The sequence below is a fragment of the Amia ocellicauda genome, chromosome 13 (assembly GCF_036373705.1).
Source record: "Amia ocellicauda isolate fAmiCal2 chromosome 13, fAmiCal2.hap1, whole genome shotgun sequence".
Classification (NCBI taxonomy): Eukaryota; Metazoa; Chordata; class Actinopteri; order Amiiformes; family Amiidae; genus Amia; species Amia ocellicauda.
In genome coordinates, this window is record NC_089862.1 from 1,334,666 (window position 1) to 1,355,762 (window position 21,097).

The 21,097-nt window shown below is 38.5% G+C and overlaps 1 protein-coding gene across 6 annotated transcripts in view; it reads left to right on the forward strand.

Moving 5' to 3' along the window:
- LOC136766295 (dynactin subunit 1) overlaps positions 1-21,097 on the forward strand; it is a 128,448-nt gene that overhangs the window by 80,159 nt on the left and 27,192 nt on the right. For all 6 annotated transcript variants that reach the window (XM_066719668.1, XM_066719667.1, XM_066719671.1 and 3 more), the window contains 5 exons: positions 4,160-4,264; positions 10,424-10,615; positions 11,208-11,327; positions 11,875-12,027; positions 12,638-12,798. In XM_066719668.1, coding sequence (XP_066575765.1) covers positions 4,160-4,264; positions 10,424-10,615; positions 11,208-11,327; positions 11,875-12,027; positions 12,638-12,798 — 731 coding nt within the window. The remainder of the gene's footprint in view (positions 1-4,159; positions 4,265-10,423; positions 10,616-11,207; positions 11,328-11,874; positions 12,028-12,637; positions 12,799-21,097) is intronic.

Here is a 21,097-nt window from a genome sequence, read left to right on the forward strand (position 1 = left end):
CCAGAATGCAACCAATCAACCGTACAGGCTTTAAAATAAAATCAATATTATTATTAGGGGGCCAAGCAATGAAGTTGCTTGAACCCTATTGTAATTGTTAGGATTATTATTAATAAGCTTCCATGCATGAAATGCGGGAAGCCTATTGTTTCTGTTAGGATTTTTATTAGGCTTCCATGTACGAAGTGCTGGATGCCTATTGTTATTGTTAGGATTTTTCTTATTAGAAAAATAATATTGTTCTATTGTTTTTGTTAGGGTTTATCTTCTTATTAGGGGGCCAAGCAACGAAGTTGCTGGAACCCTATTGTTATTGTTAGGATTATTAATTAGGCTTCCATGCACGAAGTTTGTTTCTGTTAGGATTTTTATTCTTATTTTTTTTCTTCTGCCAGACATTTAAAACACTTGCGAGTTTCGTGAGTTTTCAGGCATGTATGAGCATACATGCCTGAAAACTCACGAAACTCGCAAGTGTTGTAGACACCACTAATACCTGCAAATGTTGTGAAAACTGCCTCCGTAATGTATTTTGTGGAAAAAAAAATTAATCCTACGAAAATCTTCTCCAAAACCAAATCACACATGCATATGCCACTTCATACACTTGCAAACCTTATGCCCCACTATTATGCTTGTTCATCAGAACTTGTTCGGACGCACGCTTTGTCCGCCATCTTGCATTTCTGATTTAAGCTCTTTTGCCTTCTACTCCAAAACTATAATTCCCATTGTGCCACAAATTGCTATGCATGACACTAGTACAGAGTACTACCAAGGTTGTTAAAGGCGAGTTGCCCCAGTGAAAAACATGGGTGCTGTGGGCCAATGAAAAAAAACGTATGCGCCGCTTTAGATACATTACACATTTCCATATCTTACATAGACACTGCTATCTATCTAATGTGCAAGAGGCAAGTGACTGCGTGCAAAAACATGGCAGCCACAAGCAAATGACTGTGCATGTATGCAAAATACGCGTATTTATAAAAGTATGAAATTGACCCCAGAAAAACCTATAAGCAAAATTCAAAACTCACCAAATTGTGATACAATATGTCACTTATGACAGCAAATATCTTCAGAACTATAGCCTAATGTACTTAAATTGTCAGTGATTAAACTAGTAGAAAGATCTGTCAAAGTTGATGAAGCCAAGTTGATTGGACACAAAACCTGGCTGCTGTACACCAACCAAAATGACAGCTTCACATGTCAGCATCATCATGACATTCCTTATGTAGACCTCTACCTCCATCATGTGGCCAAACCTGTAAATTGCATTCTGCATCTTGAATGACAAAATAATGAAAACTTCACATATAAGTGAAAAATACATAATCTTACATAATTGATGCATTGCAAGTAAGACATTAAAATTATAGTCCAGTGACATTGAAATATGCACTACAAATTACAAAAGATTGAAAACATCAAATGTTTACTACATTAGGATTGAAATAGAAAATTAAACATTTCATAACATGCATTTAAACTAAAATCTGAAACCTACTGATACAGCTTGGTAGCCTTAAAAGTTGCAACCAACAACTTCACTGTTATTTTCAAAAGCCTATAAAAACCAAACTGTTGAATGAAAAGTCATGAAACTTCATACAGTGATAGATGGCTATGTAGAGCTATGCCATATGCAGTATGGATGCCATATGTCTCATGGTATGGTGGCCATATTGGTTTAAGTGACACATTTTGGAAAATCTACAAAAATCTTCTTCTCCGAAACCGCAAGTGGGACAGATGTGAAACTTGGTGAAGTTATGTTATGGCCTATTGAAAAAACAATATGGCCACGATGAGCCAATCAAATTTCAGATATGGTTAAATTGCATAAAGTTGCATATACTGCAGTATTTACTATATTAGAATATCTTGAACTCAGTGTTAATTTACAGATGTAATCTCAATGTCAAAATAGTGGTCATCGGTCACATGGGTAGGCGGCCATTTTTTAATTTGAAAAAAAATGAAAACTCATGAAACTTCATAAAATCGTAGAGGCACATGCAGAGCTATGCCATATGGAATATGCCGGCCATATGTCACATGGCATGGTGTCCATCTTGCATTTAATGCCAAGTTTGGATAATGTTCAAACGTCAGCTTCTCTGAAACCACATGTCCGATCGATGTGAAATTTTGTACACATGTCCTTGGCTAGGTCCTTCATCAGATTTGTTAATGGCAATATGATTGATGAAACAAAATGCACGCCATGAGCCAATCAGATTACAGCAGTGTTTAAATTGCATAAAGGGTCATAAACAGCAGTATTGAAGTACATTATAATGTGTTAGAATGAATGGTACTGTGTAGATGTGTACTTGGCCCCCTGCATTGCTGCATGCAGCTGTATTTATTATTGTAATCATCATCAAGATGTGTGCTAGTAGATATGCATTTTAAATGGCACAACTTGACTCCCTTAACTTATTACTCTTACTACAGATTTGTAACTGCAAACGACAATTTTTGCCCTATTATTTTTAATTTACTTAGCAGACGTCCTTAACCAGGGCAAGTTACATTTGAAAAAAATACACATGTTTCATGATCAATAATACAGTAACAGCAGCTACAATATAGCCGGTTATTTTAACTAAAATGTGCACGTTTCAGTCATGGTGTTTATGGACGCATTTATTAAACCAGTCCTGTTTTTGAGGGAAACACAGATCTGCTGTATTTATTTATTCAGTCATTTAATTTGTTAACTAAATCGTGTTCACCTTCATACTGATTGTCTCTGCAGGGCTGTTATACAACAGACCTGCAAACCATCCACAGGACAACAGCCTGAAACACCGTCCAGTTGTTCACAAAATTTCTTATCCTTCAGTTTAGTCACCAGTCACGGCACTGCACTGGGGTCCTGTGATATCTGTGTTCAGCACGTTTTTAATACACTCAGATGTTAACTGTAGTTATTGTTTCTGTACGTGGTTTTCACTCCATGCTGCTAATAAAACTGTAATTTCTTCGTGATCCCACACGGCACTTGAGATTGTATCTTCCAAGATAATGTAGTTGATCTCTCCCCTGTCTGTCTACAAGTCAAGCACACATCTCCGCTTCTGAAAGCTATCCGTAAAGTCATGGTCTTTGATTGTGTAAAAAATCCCAAAGAATGATGACAGACCATAGTAACGTCTATTCCATTTGTCCATGCCCGTGTTTTGCACACTAAATGTCCAACGACTTCTTTGTTGGACCCTCCCAGTTTAATGTCTGTGCCGGTACACCTTTGACATCAAAATCAACCAAATCATCGCTGTCACTTTCATTATTTCCTAAATTTGAATAGTCTGCCCTTAAAGACTCATACAAGTATCCATCTGTTGAATCTGAATGTATCAACATGTCACAGCACCAGCGCAATCTTAGAACTCCAGTAAAGCAAAGCTTAGCGAGCTTTAAGGACTTTGAACAGCTTAAACTACGCATTGCTAGTAAATAGTAGGCTGTTATTGGTTGACTATGTACCAGGAATACCTGATCTATTGCATTGGCTATACATGTGTGATCACTACAGGTACCCTTTTAATATGAGAACTTTTAAAGTTGTGGGGGTGGGGAGCAGGAAACTCCATACAACAATTTTACATCCCAAAAAACACTAAACATAGATTGATTTTTGTTGTGTAGACCAGGAGTGTCAAACTCTAGTCAAGGAGGACTTCACTGTCATCTGACCTTTGTACTCAATTAGTAAACGGGGGAAAAAAAAAAAAAAAAAATCTCATTTAAAATATATATATATATATATATATATATATATATATATATATATATATATATATATATTTTTTTTTTTTAATATATCTTTTTGATTCGAGATGTAGTACCCACATAACATTCTGGAGCCTATAGAATGCTCTAGTTATTAATGTCTTTCAAACAAACAGGTGTCCAAGAGGTGGGTTGGAACTAAATCCAGACACTGGGGCCCACCAGAAACTGAAATTGGCACCCCTGCTTTAGACACACAGGTTCCTAGAAAGCAATCGGTCTGTAGCCCTGTATGAACAGCTACTGCACCCCTACTCTCGGTTGTACCACTAATGTCAGTTGTAACAAGAGCCCAAGTGCCATGTGTTTGCTCGGGGCTGACAGTTCATTCTGCGGGGCTCTCTCTGTGCAGGTGGATGCAGCGCTAGGAGCTGAAGAGATGGTGGAGACTTTGACCGAGAGGAACTTGGACCTGGAGGAGAAAGTGAGGGAGCTGCGAGAGACAGTCAGTGACCTGGTGAGTATACTGCCACCAAAGACAGAGCAATGCCAAACTAAGCCATGGTAATCTTCCTTTTGCAATTAATTACAAAGGGGAGTGCCAAGGGTATATTCCTTAGGCAAATTCTAAACTTATACATTCAGGGATCTACGCTTACTTTTTATCTTAGGAGCACTGTGCCCCTAAATATTTCAATGTCCAAAATTTAGGGGCACACTCAAAAAACACAAAAAACAATTAGTGGCACATAAATGGTTCATATGTAATGCTCAAATGAAAAACAAATGCAACAATGTTCAAACTTAAGTTTTATTAAGTGTAAATACAGTGGGGGGAAAAAAGTATTTGATCCCCTGCTAATTGTGTACGTTTGCCCACTGACAAAGAAATGATCAGTCTATAATTTTAATGGTAGGTGAATTTTAGCAGTGAGAGACAGAATAACAACAACAAAAATCCAGAAAAACGCATTTCAAAAAAGTTATCAATTGATTTGCATGTTAATGAGGGAAATAAGTATTTGACCCCTTCGACTTAGTACTTGGTGGCAAAACCCTTGTTGGCAATCACAGAGGTCAGATATTTCTTGTAGTTGGCCACCAGGTTTGCACACATCTCAGGAGGGATTTTGTCCCACTCCTCTTTGCAGATCCTCTCCAAGTCATTAAGGTTTCGAGGCTGACATTTGGCAACTCGAACCTTCGGCTCCCTCCACAGATTGTCTATGGGATTAAGGTCTGGAGACTGGCTAGGCCACTCCAGGACCCTAATGTGCTTCTTCTTGAGCCACTTCTTTGTTGCCTTGGCTGTGTGTTTTGGGTCATTGTCATGCTGGAATACCCATCCATGACCCATTTTCAATGCCCTGGCTAAGGGAAGGAGGTTCTCACCCAAGATTTGACGGTACATGGCCCTTTCCATCGTCCGTTTGATGCGGTGCAGTTGTCCTGTCCCCTTAGCAGAAAAACACCCCCAAAGCATAATGTTTCCACCTCCATGTTTGACGGTGGGGATGGTGTTCTTGGGGTCATTCCTCCTCCTCCAAACACGGCGAGTTGAGTTGATGCCAAAGAGCTCGATTTTGGTCTCATCTGACCACAACATTTTCACCCAGTTCTCATCTGAATCATTCAGATGTTGGCAAACTTCAGACGGGCCTGTACATGTGCTTTCTTGAGCAGGGGGACCTTGCGGGCGCTGCAGGATTTCAGTCCTTCTTGGTGACTATGGTCCCAGCTGCCTTGAGATCATTAACAAGATCCTCCCGTGTAGTTCTGGGCTGATTCCTCACCGTTCTCATGATCATTGAAACTCCACGAGGTGAGATCTTGCATGGAGCCCCAGGCCGAAGGAGACTGACAGTTATTTTGTGTTTCTTCCATTTGCGAATAATCGCACCAACTGTTGTCACCTTCTCACCAAGCTGCTTGGCGATGGTCTTGTAGCCCATTCCAGCCTTGTGTAGGTCTACAATCTTGTCCCTGACATCCTTGGACAGCTCTTTGGTCTTGGCCATGGTGGAGAGTTTGGAATCTGATTGATTGATTGCTTCTGTGGACACGTGTTATACAGGTTATGAGCTGAGATTAGGAGCACTCCCTTTAACTCCCTGTATAAAAGACACCTGGGAGCCAGAAATCTTGCTGATTGATAGGGGATCAAATACTTATTTCCCTCATTAACATGCAAATCAATTTATAACTTTTTTGAAATGCGTTTTTCTGGATTATTTTTCTGTTATTCTGTCTCTCACTGTTAAAATACACCTACCATTAAAATGATAGACTGATCATTTCTTTGTCAGTGGGCAAACGTACAAAATCAGCAGGGGATCAAATACTTTTTTCCCTCACTGTATATGCACTCACAGTAGCGCCATTGCAAACCTTGAAAACATTTTTTTTAACGATCTCTGTTAGTTACAAGATTTAAAATAATAATTTGTATTGCTTGCTCTCCTTTTTTGGCTAACCTGCCTGCATTTTTTTCTTGCTTGCTTTGTTTTGTACTGTACTGTAATGTACTGTAATGCTGTATTGCATCTTTTTACTGTGTCTGTTTTGACTCTTGCTTTGAGTGTAGCGCGTGGGTATGATAAGAGCATGTTATAAATAAAATGTATAATAATAAAGTAGTTGAGAAGGTAAAGAAACTGGTGTAGCTTGCAAGACTCACACCAGTTCAAAAAACGGGAAGGGCTGAGGGCTAAAATAGATTTTAATAATCATTATCGATTAGTTGTTGCAGCCCTACTGTCGCTGAGTACAATTGTATCTGTAAGTTTGATTTAATGACGATCTTGTAGGTGATTGGCTATCGTGCCAAATGAACTGCTGTAACACTGTGTCATAAACGTAATTCACGGGTAGTTTTCGTTGCCTTCTCGGTTAATTGGGACAATCCACAACCGAACTGCATTTCACACATTTGCTACTGTAGAGGTTTCAGTAAATCCCAGGATATATCGATGAAGAAGTAACGAGTTTAATACAGAAAAACATAAATATAGGTTAACCTGGAGCTCTCCTCTCACATGAAGTGAAGAAAAGAACCAAGGATGTGAGTTGGAGAAGCCTTTTTGTATCTTCAGATAGACAATGGGTTACATTCTTCTCTATCAGACATGATTACATCTCAGTGTAGGGTGTGCATTCAGTCCGGCAAAAACAAAACATTTCAGTTATGAAAAGTTTCCTACAGTCTACAGTAGATGTTTAGAACATAAGAACATAAAGTTTACAAATAAGAGGAGACCATTCAACCCATCGTGCTTGTTTGGTGTCCATTAATAACGAGTGATAAAGAATCCAGTCCAGTCTGATTTTAAATGTTCCCAAATTTTCAGCTTCTACCACATCGCTGGGGAGTTTGTTCCAGAGAGTGACAACTCATTAAAATACAGTTTACCACATACATAATAATTAACACAGACCTAAGTTTGTTACTGTTGTTGAAGTGTTTGAGTTGATTGTTTATGGTTAGCATTCTTAGGCAGCATTGACATTGTTGTAAGTCCTTAACCAAATACCTGTGCCCCAAAACGCACAACCTTTATACTGTTTAACTGTTTCAGCTGATTGAATAACCTAGAAGACAGTGGCTGAATTAAATCATGAAAAGACCATGCCTGATTGAAGTAACCCCTCGGACAGAAATGCATTAAACTAATAATTAAAGTAGTCCCCAGAACAGAGTAAATACAAACTAATGATTGCTTTATAGACCAGACTGAATTAGCAACATGAAACCATTAATAATATATAAAGAATATGAAATTCTGTAACCGTAATAATGATTTGTATAAATTATAGTTATCATTTCAATTTAGTATTTCCTTATAGAGTTAAAAAATTGTATTTGCTGTGTGCCCAAATTGTATTTCACATTTGCACAACATTCTTTTTACTCACAAATGTGAGTGAAATGCTCACACTGTAGAACCCTGACATTTAAACAAATGACTGGCTTGCAGGGATGGTATAATGGTATAGCAGTTTTTAGGTTTACCGCGGTTTAGATGCACTACAGTATAGACACTGTTCCTATTGCGCTACTGGTCCTGCATTGCTTTAGAAATATAAATCGATTGATAACATGTTTATATAATCCTATATACTGTATATAATACTTGTCCAGCACTATTTTGGAAGCTCACTGTTGGCATGCATTAGCAGTACTCGGTTCTCTCAATTCTTGAATTCAAAGTTCAATCAATGTACCTTCCTGTTAATCTTCATTAAGGCAATTTTGTGTTGGAAAAAGCGCTTCACAGTATTTGCAGTGAAGCAATGACAAGTTTATTAAATTAAAGTTAATTTAAATTAAAGTCTTGGTAAAATGCCTGATGATCTTTTCCAACCTGCAAAAGATACTAAATCTACTGCATGCATGTGTTTTGCATATAAGAAAAAATGGCATAGTGCTTGAGGTCCTTTTTGCAGATGCTGTAGAACACTGGTTTGTGCTCGTGGTGGAAACTGTAGTGAATTTGATCTCTACACTGGAGGTCACAGCTAAACTGTCTAATGGTGAAAGTACACCTGAGCCTGAACCACTTGCTCAAATCCCAAAAGTGAGTGTATGCCAGCTACAACTTGTAACACAGATTGATTTATAATGGGACAACTTACCTCCCAAATGTTAGTTAACACAATGCCCATTCTGTATTATTTCTTCTGATGTGAAATCGAGCTCAATGTGGCACAGTAAGAGGTTTTTATGCATTATTTAGAAACCCACTCCTCCTGGTTAGCTGTAGGCAAGGCTAGTTTGACAGGACAAACAAACCGTTGTAACATTTAACATGTTAAAAATTAGTTGTGCTTTGAAAAGCATATTCTGGTTAAACAATTATCAAGCTGAATACATATGATGACTGCTCACTGTAAACACTGTACAGGGAACACATGCACACACAGTGAACTGTAACATTTGAATGTTCAGTTAATAAAAGTATGATGTTCTACATTAATGTGAAATCAGTCCTTATTTCTGTGTTAACATTGGCCATCTGGGTTTATAGTTTACAAACACTCTTTTCTATATTCATGGAAATTCCTTTGAGAAACACTTAAACTAAGTAGGCTGACTTCATAACACTTTAACTTTTGTGTTAACTAGCTACCTGACACAGTTTAAAATGCAAACTCATGACCGTGTGCTCAATACAATATAGGTGCAATTCATGTGAGTTAAGCTCTTTGATTGCACAATTTTTTTTATATTGTTTTTATGTCAAAAGTGCTAACATTTTTGCATTCTGTATTAACAAGTAGGCCTTGTTTGGGATATGAGATAAACCTACAGGACCTACCTCTAGTCTATACAGTCAATAGTGTAATCATATGTATTCAGTTAAAACAAAAAGTAAGGGAGAGTAATATTAATCCACGAACCCATCTAATTGTATAAATAACATACATGTTATAAAACCTATGTAAATGTAAAAATTACATGGAAGTTCTATAACCCTCCTGATCTCCCCGTCTGCAGCAATACATACTTGAAATTGAATGCTTCTCTCATGAACAGAGACCACTGACCAATGCTAGCACTTCAAATCTTGTCTGGGCATAGCTTTCTTGGGGAAGGAATGGGTTTCATAATACAAATTTACTGCTTTAGTTAATTCTGGGAGAATTGCAAGTGCTTTATGTTGGATTCCGTTTGAAGCATGCCAGAATTGCTTTGTAATTAGTTCCAAGACCGGTGATGTAGTTTGAGACAGATGTTGAAGCAGAAGCGTCCCTTTTCCAATACATTGTGAAAATTCAAGAGTAATTCGTAATCAGTTAAATTAACTTTAAAAAAAGTTATTTGAGGACAGAGATTATTTTGATACAAGCGCTGACTGCAGAATGAAGCCCCCCCCCATGCGCCTGCTCAGTGCAATGTTGCCGACGTATGTGCAGAACGACGGGGGATGCCTGTAGTCTTCTTTACTGGTACTATTAAATAATATTTGTTTATTGTGTTTGTTGTTCTTTTTTAAGCATACAGCCGATAATTTCCTAATTCTGTTTACAGCAAATAACTGCACTTTCATTTTTGTTTGTACATTGGATTTATCTGCAGCCTAAAAAAGTGAAAAACAAAACAAAATGAAGGCTGTTAAATAAAAATGCAAGGCCTGCAAAATATGTATATTAATAAGTGCCTGCCTAATTTCGACTTATTTCTGCTATCACTAACTACATTTAAAGCTGTAAATTAAGCTCAAAAAATATTATTAAACAAGTTGAACATTATTTTATTCTCTAAAATATAGTAAGACTATAGAGAATTAAGTTGCATGATTTAGGCCTATACCATGATATTAGGGTTAAGGTGGTATTTATGTTTAGGGTTATTCTAGGGAAAATTGTGTACTGTCCCATCCCTACTTCCTTGTGCGATTACAGTTGCAATTATGAAGCTGATGGGTTGTGTGACTATCTGATTGTTTAGGCTGTTTGTGTGGATGACTCTGTATGTCTGTGAGAATTACTCTGCAATGTGTGACTCGCATGTCACTGATTTCCATCTGTGTCATGTTTCTAACTTGTGCTGTGTGTGTGCATAAAAGACTGCAGTGTGTTCTATGCAGCGGTCTTGGCTGTGTGGTATGTGTCTTGAGAGGCTGCAGTGTGTACTGCGTGACTGACCTGCCTGTTGTGTCTGCCGGCTGGCCTGTAGGAGGCCATCAACGAGATGAATGACGAGCTGCAGGAGAACGCGCGGGAGACTGAGTTGGAGTTGCGGGAGCAGTTGGACTTGGGCGGGGCCCGGGTCCGAGAGGCTGAGAAGAGAGTGGAGGCGGCACAGGAGACAGTAGCTGATTACCAACAGACCATCAAGAAATACAGAGAGCTGACTGCACACCTACAGGTGAGGGCAGGATGAAGCCCCTAGATCGCTGCATTAGAACAGTTACCTGCTCTAAAAAAAAAACATTATTCTGAATATCATCTGACGATAATCTGCTTTCTGACAACATCATGACAGCAGACCTTCTGAAAGCTCTGTGTGTAAATATGCTGTTGAATACATCAATTATCCTAGCAGCTTAGCTGATAGGATGAAGTACTTTCCATGCTCTAAAAGTAAGCATTTTACAGAAGATGAACAATATGCCACATATTGGTACAATAAAACAAGGTAACCAAAGTCACATTGAAAAGCTGTACAGTTTTTAAACATTTATTTTTTTATTTTTAAATACAGAAAGATACAGAATCTATTTTTTAAATAAACTTAAAAAAATATCATATTGTTCAATCCAGGGGAGAGGTATGGAAGTCTAAAACTATTTGTTGACAAAATCATGAATATTATACAGATTTCTCTCAGTTCAAATCACAGTTTAGTACTACAAGTTGCTTAGCTGGTGTCAGCGTAGCCTGTGGCCCAGTGTGAAGAGGAACCCCGTGCTGTAGGTGTTGTGTTAGTGTGTGTCCCTAACTGAGCGCTGTGTATGCAGGAGGTGAACCGAGATCTGATGAGCCAGCAGGAGGCGTCCGCAGAGCAGCAACAGCAGCAGGCCCCTGCTGAGATGTTCGACTTCAAGATCAAGTTTGCGGAGACCAAAGCTTACGCCAAGGTGAGTGCTGAGTCAAAAACAAACTAGAAACCAAGAAATTCTTTGGTTAGATGGACTTGTGTATTTTGGAAAGATTTTGGAAAGGCTCACAGGTATGTCTCTTAGGTGTTCCTGAGTCTTAGGTTGTCACATTTGGTGATTTTCAATTTCAAAGCTAGCTCAAGCACACTGGCTGTGAATAGTTTAGTCATCACTAATATTTTGACTGTGCGTGCAGGCATTAAAGTGCCACTGAATTGAGTATGAGGCTTCTATATAAAGTAGGATTGGTTTGAAGAAAGATGCCATATACGATGCAGTATTCATATTCAAAGCTTAAAGTACTCAAATATGTCCATCAGTTTTATGCAGGAATTTATTGATTTCCAAAACCCTATAAACTATTAATTATTAAGGCCTATGGAGGATAAAGATATTGGAGTACTTTTCTGACCCTGTGTTTTCTTATAGTACAATATTAAATATGTATTAAATATGATTTTTCTTAATCTTCTAAAATATGTCTTCATTTCCCTCTTTCCCCTCTTGTGCTCTCCTGGCATCACAGGCCATTGAAATGGAGCTGAGGAAGATGGAGGTGGGCCAGGCCAACAGGCAAGTGTCTCTGCTCACCTCCTTCATGCCAGACTCCTTCCTACGCCACGGGGGTGACCACGACTGCATCCTGGTGCTGCTGCTTATTCCAAGACTCATCTGCAAAGTAACCTGCAATCTCACTACTTCTGCATAATCACACCAATATCAACTTTTTTTGTCTTTCTCTTTTCATTAGATTCATCATCTGTATTTTTTCATTGTTACAAATTGGATAGGCACTTTCCCCCCCAAATAAAAATCATTTTTACAATAGCCACCACTATTTCACTAATGTTAGTTTAGGATGCAAGACAGTGTTATTTCTCAATAGTTACCAGTACATCTACAACACAACTGATACATTAGGGGATCTAGTGTAACCTCTTTCAATCTTCCATAGTCAAAGCCATTTAGAGAGAATTTTTAATTCCAAACTGAGCATTAATATATATATAAAAAATATACACAGCTCTGGAAACAATTTGAGACCACTCCAAGTTCAGAAATCAATGTTAAGTGGTCTCATATTTTTCCAGAGCTGTATATCTTAGCAGATCCATCCTTTTAGCAGCAAAGACACATTTACTGAAATGAAGTTCAAAATACATGCATTTCATGAAGGAAAATTTGTTTGTGAATAATAATAAAAGTAATAGTAATAATGACAAAAAAAAAGTCCTATGTGTCCTTTAACTGAAATGATGCTGAAGGTATTGGTGTTTGCTTGGTTTCAGGCGGAGCTGATCAGTAAGCAGGCTCAGGAGAAGTTCGACCTCAATGAGACGTGTACGGAGCGCAGTGGTCTGCGCGGGGCAGGGGGCGAGCAGCTGAGCTTCGCGGCCGGCCTGGTCTACTCCCTCAGCCTGCTGCAGGCCACTCTGCACAAATACGAGCAGTATGTACCACCACCAGGCCTGCCCCACATTCACTGCCACACTACGCAAAATGAACTACCAAATAATCCCCCCCCTTAAACCTGTAAGAACATAAGAAAGTTTACAAATGAGAGGTGGGCATTCAACCCATCGTGCTTGTTTGGTGTCCATTAATAACTGAGTTATCCAATGCCTTGACGCCCAATTTCCATTTGTTTCCCTACTGATCTGGAAAAGCTCCTCTGGTTTGATGTGGTCGATGCCCTTCATGATTTTGAAGATTTGGATCAAGTCCCCACGTAGTCTCCTCTGTTCCGGGGTGAAAAGGTTCAGTTCCCTCAGTCTCTCTGAGTACGACATTCCCTTCAAACCTGGAATAAGTCTGGTTGCTCTCCTCTGAACTGCTTCTAGAGCAGCGATATCTTTCTTGAAGTATGGTGCCCAGAACTGTACACAGTATTCCAGATGAGGTCTAACTAGTGCATTGTACAGTCTTAACATTACTGCCCTTGTTTTAAATTCTACACTTTTGACAATATACCCTAACATTCTGTTTGCCTTCTTTATTCCTTCCCCACATTGTTTGGCTGGAGAAAGTGAGGAGTCCACATAGACTCCTAGGTCTTTCTCATGCAATACTTCATCTAGTTCTATTTCTCCCATAGTGTAATTATAGTGGACATTTTTGTTACCTACGTGTATTACCTTGCATTTGTCCACATTGAATTTCATCTGCCAGGTGTCGGCCCACAACTGAATATTATCTAAGTCCCTTTGAATAGCCTGTGCTGCCAAGATTGTATCTGCTGAGCCACCTATTTTAGTATCCTCAGCAAATTTGACAAGTTTGCTAACTATCCCAGAGTCCAGATCATTAATATAGATTAGAAATAGCACAGGCCCTAGTACTGATCCCTGTGGAACTCCACTAACAATCTCACTCCAGTTAGAAGCGACTCCTCTAATCGACACCCTCTGTTTCCTATACATCAACCAGTTCATAATCCATCTACTCATATTACCCTGAATGCCTACAGCTTCCAATTTGAGGATCAGTCTTTGGTGTGGAACCTTATCAAAAGCCTTTAGAAAATCTAAGTATATCATATCATATGCTTTCACCATGATCTACAGCAGCAGTTGCGTGTTCAAAAAATTCTAATAAATTAGTAAGACATGATCTGTCTCATCTAAACCTATGTTGACTATCTTCAAGAATATGGTTTTCATTAAGATGCTCCTCTATTTTCTGTAATAATTTTTTCCAACATTTTAAGGTGATGCAGGTGAGACTGATTTGGTCTGTAATTTCCTGGCTCAGTTTTGTCCCCTTTCTTGTGGATTGGTATGACATTTGCTGTCTTCCAGTCAGTTGGCACATCCCCTGTTCTAAGTATCATTGGGAATATTTGAGTTAGCGGCCTATAAATAATTTCCCTCATTCAAGTACTGTTGGAATTATACCATCTGGCCCAGGTGATTTGTTTGTTTTTAATTCTGCTAGTCCCTTTAGTACCTCCTCCTCATGTATCCTGATCTCTCTTAGGATTTGCCTGGACTGATTGTTAACCTGTGGCATGTTATGTGTCTTTTCTTTTGTAAAAACTTCTGTGAAATACTCATTTAGAAGATTTGCCACATCTTGTACGTTTTCCAAGATACTTCAATTTTTGCACTTTATCTGTTTCACTTCCTCCCTTATTGTCCTCTTGCTGTTGTAGTATTGAAAAAAGCTCTTTGCATTAGTTTTAGCTCCAAGAGCTATGTTTCTTTCCATTTCCCTCTTTGCTTTCATGATCCCTTTCTTAAGATCTCTTTTCAGCTCAACATATTCTATATATTTTGTTTTGTCTCCGTCCCTTGTGCTATACAACATTTTCTTCCTCTTGATATTTTTTTGCACACCTCTATTAAACCATTTTGGCCACTGTTTTTTGGTCCTCAATTTCCTGAGCCTCAAGTAGTATATTCTTAAAATATAACCATCCATTTTCAACTGAATCTGTATCCAGTGTGTTCCAGTCTACCTCTTCTAAGTGCCGCCTCATACCTTCAAGGTTTGCTTTTCTGAAATTGTAGACCATTGTTTTAGACTTGGGCCTTGTTTTTTGAAAGAATGCCTCAAAGTGATCACAATTTGCCATTGGTTCTCTAACTAGTGTCCCTCTGACTCTATCTTGGTCATTTGAAAATATCAAGTCAATGCATGCACTCTCCCTGGTTGGTTCCCTGACATATTGAGTTAGAAAGCAGTCATTTACCATCTCAACCATCTCTATTTCTGCCTCTGTAGTCCCAACCGGGCTTTCCCAGTCTATGTTTGGGAAATTGAAATCCCCCATTATAACAGGCACATTCTTGCTACATGTAGTCCTGATTACATTGTATAATGCAACATCTTGCTGAATATCTGAGTTGGGTGGTCTGTAACACACGCCTACCACTAATCCGCCACATCTCTTGTCCAAAAGTCTCACCCACAAAGATTCTGTTCCGTTACTGGGATCTAATTTTAATTCTTCTGCCTCAATGTCATTTTTCATTGGTTCCTGTAGACTGCTTAACTTTTGTGACCGAGAAACAGCACAGCTCTTTCTCAACAGCTGCTTTAAGTAGCTTTTGTCTACCTACCCCCAATTCACACCTAACTGGCCACACCTGGCTCTCCTGCAACAGAATTCCTGCTAGTCCTAGACAAAATCTCCCTTCTACAACCTGTTTACTTTCACCAACTCGGCAGCTGAACTGAATTGACTCCAATTTAGGCAAACTACAGACAATGCTAACTTCAATTTAGGCAAACTTAAAACAAAATGAGCAATGCTAAGAAACTAGTCAAACAACAAGATGGCTGCCTCTCACCTGTACTTTCCTGTGTCTCTCTGTGGCAACTTGTAAATACTTCCATTAAAATACCAATGTTTTTTCGGCGCAGGTTATTTAAAAATTCTCTAATACAGGGAAAATATTATTTTCAAATACCAATTAGTATCTGTAATTGACCCAGGTCTGCGCTAAATATCGATCCCTACAATGCGATGATCATACTGTGGGATGGATATAGCCTGTGACTGTTGCTCAGCTGCAGCTCTCACAGTAAAGCTCATATGGCCATGTATTCTCACACATCCTCTTTTCTCTCCACTTTTTGTGTTTGTTCGCACAGCAGTTTGTGGTCGTGTTCTTTTTGTGCAGATTTCCGCAGTTTTGTATAGATCGAAATCCACTGATCCCATTGGTGGAGCAGCGCAGATCTGCGCATAACTGCAGACATCTGCACTTCATGAATGTGACCTATAAATGTCCACGTCCATGTTTGTTTACCTTTTCCCTTTGCGGATTATGTGTGTTTCTGCGAGATGTGGTGAGTTTGGAGGCTATGACGCAGATTGCCACGACAAGGATTTCGGATCAGTCGTTAAGTGTGTGTTCCCCTGCACTTAAGCGATCAGGTAGTGTGCACTTCTTCACCATGCAAAAGACATAAATTCGGTGCAAAATAGTCGTTAAGTGTGAGCTGCCCACTGTTCACAAAATCGGGTCGGATTGTAGAAATCGTGTCGCGTAACCCTAGCATTAGCGGCCTAAAAATAATTTCCCTCGTTTCTTTAAGTACTGTTGGAAATATACAGTGAGGCAAAAAAGTATTTGATCCCCTGCTGATTTTGTACGTTTGCCCACTGACAAAGAAATGATCAGTCTATAATTTTAATGATAGGTGTATTTTAACAGTGAGAGACAGAATAACAACAAAAAAATGAGGGAAATAAGTATTTGATCCCCTATCAATCGGCAAGATTTCTGGCTCCCAGGTGTCTTTTATACAGGTAATGATCTGAGATTAGGAGCACTCTCTTAAAGGGAACTCTCTCTCGTTACCTGTATAAAAGACACCTGTCCACAGAAGCAATCAATCAATCAGATTCCAAACTCTCCACCATGGCCAAGACCAAAGAGCTGTCCAAGGATGTCAGGGACAAGATTGTAGACCTACACAAGGCTGGAATGGGCTACAAGACCATCGCCAAGCAGCTTGGTGAGAAGGTGACAACAGTTGGTGCGATTATTCGCAAATGGAAGAAACACAAAATAACTGTCAGTCTCCCTCGGTCTGGGGCTCCATGCAAGATCTCACCTCGTGGAGTTTCAATGATCATGAGAACGGTGAGGAATCAGCCCAGAACTACACAGGAGGATCTTGTTAATGATCTCAAGGCAGCTGGGAGCATAGTCACAAAGAAAACAATTGGTAACACACTACGCCGTGAAGGACTGAAATCCTGCAGCGACCGCAAGGTCCCCCTGCTCAAGAAAGCACATGTACAGGCCCATCTGAAGTTTGCCAATGAACTTCTGAATGATTCAGAGGAGAACTGGGTGAAAGTGTTGTGGTCAGATGAGACCAAAATCGAGCTCTTTGGCATCAACTCAACTCGCCGTGTTTGGAGGAGGAGGAATGACCCCAAGAACACCATCCCCACCGTCAAACATGGAGGTGGAAACATTATGCTTTGGGGGTGTTTTTCTGCTAAGGGGACAGGACAACTGCACCGCATCAAAGGGAGAATGGACGGGGCCATGTACCGCCTCGAAACCTTAATAACTTGGAGAGGATCCTGAGATGTGTGCAAACCTGGTGGCCAACTACAAGAAACGTCTGACCTCTGTGATTGCCAACAAGGGTTTTGCCACCAAGTACTAAGTCGAAGGGGTCAAATACTTATTTCCCTCATTAACATGCAAATCAATTTATAACTTTTTTGAAATGCGTTTTTCTGGATTTTTTTGTTAAAATACATCTACCATTAAAATTATAGACTTATCATTTCTTTGTCAGTGGGCAAACATACAAAATCAGCAGGGGATCAAATACTTTTCCCTCACTGTACCATCTGGCCCAGGTGATTTGTTTGTTTTTAATTTTGCTAATCACTTTAGTGCCTCCTCCTCATTTATCCTGATCTCTCTTAGGATTTGACGGGACTGATTGTTAACCTGTGGCATGTTATCCGTTTTTTCTTTTGTAAAAACCTCTGTGAAATACCTGCCAGGGAGCAGGTTTAAGCTGGACATGTTGCCCTGGTAACATAGCTGGCTGAACTTTAAGATCACTTCTGAGAATGGAAAATCCAGGGTTTATGCCAAGTTATCCCGAACTGCAAACCTACTTATGCACGTACGAAGAAGTTGATTTAAGGTTGTTTATTCCAAGCATTAACTCAAGACCAACTTTGACATGAGATGATAAAAATTCATGAAAGTGGAGTTATGAGTCTGGAAGGTGAGAGTGCTAACAAAAGTCAAGGTCCTTTTAAACATTACAGTCCACATTGTGAGGGCTTTTTTTAATTTAATCTTTAAAAAAAACGTATATTTACTTTGATATTCTGATATTTTGTTCAGTAACCTTCTTCTAAAAATAGAAAAATTCCAATGTAATTAGAATCTTGTGTGGTTAGTCTTTCTTATAGTTGATCTGGAAATCTGGTAACTTTACAGTCTGAACAGTCCTTGTAGTATTCCATTGGAACTTGATGCTGGAGGCGGGGCTTCATTCAAGCCAGCAAGGAAGCAGATTGACTGGAGCTGACATTTTATTGCAAATCTGCAGTGTGTAGTACTGTTTGAAAATGTTAATGTATAATTCTTAGTGTAGATAATACACTAGTTTTGGTTATTGCAGTTAATACATTTATTTCCATAATTTAGTTGAATTGTATTCCCTTTTAGTTTTTGACGAGACGTGTTGCTGTGGGAATAGTGTTAAAACATTTTGAGGGGGATATTTTCCTTTCTAAAATGTTTATTGCACCAAAGGCATCAGGAATCAGCCTGTGAATAGAAATAATCTGATCCAGTTTAACACTGTTTGAAACCTTGATTTTCAAGTGTAGACATGACAACTAAATATTAACAAAAGTTCACACTCACAGCCAGCTTCTCATCCAGCAATTCCTTTTCCTTCTCCACCTTCCTCATTTTTAAGGAACTGTAATTCAGATTGCTGATAACAAGATCTGTCAGATGTTGTTAGCAAGATCAAGCACAGTAGGTTACATAATAGGTTCCAAGAAATAATGTAGACCACTAAATGATGAATATATATGTGCAGGGTTTTACATGCAGGTAACAAAAATGTTCATTATAATTACACTATTGGAGGAATCGAACTACATGAAGTAACACATGAGAGATCAAGGAGTCTACGTGGAAAATCATGAAAGGCATTGACAACATCAAACCAGAGGCGCTTTTCCAGATCAGCAGAGACACACAGACCCCGGGACACAAATGGAAATTGGGAGGCACAGGATACACTTCTTCACACAAAGAGTTGTAACAATCTGGAACAAACTCCCCAGCAATGTGGTTGAAGCTGAAAAAAAAAATAGACTGGATAGTATCATTGGATCACTTACTAATAGACACCAAACTAGCACGATGGTTCAAATGGCCTCTTCTCGTTTGTAAACTTTCTCATGTTCTATACGGTATACTATTGGCCAGCACAGAGCTCTGTGTAATATCTGCATAAGTCTGGGATAACACCCACCATGTTAAGGTCATTAACATCGATGCATTTAAAAAAACAATAAACTAAAGCATTTAACTAATTTCAGTTCAGCTTTTTCCCAGTCTTTTGCAGATGCAGCAGTATTGGCTTTATTCAACATAATGTTATTTGCCTCCTCATACCCTTCCATAATAAGCACTGAAATAGGCAGCAGCTCTTTTGCCTTCGCGAAATCTTAGTTTTGACACGCCACTGTGCATCCTTTTGTGTCCAAACAGGAATTATTACTCTTTCTTAGCAGACACCCTTATCCAGGGTGACTTACAATTATTACAAGATATCACATTATTTTCATACATTTTACAAAATGTATACATCTGGGCATTTACTGGACCAATCTAGGTAAGGTACAAGATTGAACCAACAACCCTCTGCTCCAGAGTCCAGAGCCCTAGCCAATACTCCAGACTAGTGTTAATTTAGTCAATGAAAACTATGATGGAACAATATTAGTCAACGACTTATTTTCAGTGACAATAACTATGGCGATAACGAGACTAAATACTATGAAAAAAACGATAACTAAAAATAAATGCTTCTAATTTTAGTTTAATAAAATGTGACAAAAAACAAAAATTCAATACAAGACTAATGGTCATAAATTACAAATTACAAGGCGGCCGGTCAATATTTTGTGCATCAACGGGGGAATTCTCTGAAAATGAAATGTTAATGCGAGAGCCATTTTACATTTTATTATTGTCAGCGAATGTGCATTCTGGAATATGGGATTGTATTTGCATTTTGACGTAAATAACGAGTGCGTAAATGGAAAATGAAAATGCAATTGTGGGATTGCATTTGAATAAAGTCCACTATATGCTTCCATACTGTTCTTGTAACTCTATTATTTTTACATACATTTTCAAGAGACTTCAAAAGATTTGAATTACAGTAATTTGTGAAGTAAAAACAAATACATGGACTAAAATTGTGTTTTCGTCGACTAATATTAACTAAAACTAATGAAAGATTTAAATTATTACTGATAAGCATTTTAGTCAAAAGACTAAAACTAAATCTAAAATAGCTGCCAAAAACACTGCTCCAAACCAGCATCAGAACAGTTGTTGCTCTCATGCAGTGGTTGTTGTATCTTTTGCTAAGCGTATTCATTTGTTTGTTTAGTTCTGTTGAGTTTATAGTTTGGCATTTCACCGTTCTAGGGGGCATTATCATTTGGTCTGGAAGCTGGTTGGCTGTTGGGAGACGATCGTGTTCTAACTAAGAATTAGGTTAGGCCTAGATTCATTCTACGTATCATACTGCCTATAAAATTCTCCATATATTATTTCACTATTTTATTAAAGAAAAAAATATTTAATTTTGAATATTCCTTGGTGTTCATGTAAAATACCATAATTGGTCATTTTTATTTTATAAAATGTGCAGTTTAATTTGAGCAATGTATTATTCATATATGAGAAGTTAGACAAGCTTAAAGTCCTTCTGAAGTGTTAGTGTTATGGAGCTTATCTCAGTTTCTGTAATGTTAAATTAACTGAGAGTATAAGACTGGCCCATCCCAGTTTAGCTCCTCTGTTAGCTATAAATATAGCTCAATCATATTTGTTTAACTTTCAGAAATCCACTGATTATGGCTTCAGAGCCTTCATAACTACCCAATGTTGTCCTCAATTGAGTATATGAGATTTCTCTGCACCACAAAAATCACCATATTTCACTTAAAAAGCCTTATTTGAGTTTGTTCTGTGAATGATTGATGCACTTCATGTATCTTGTAT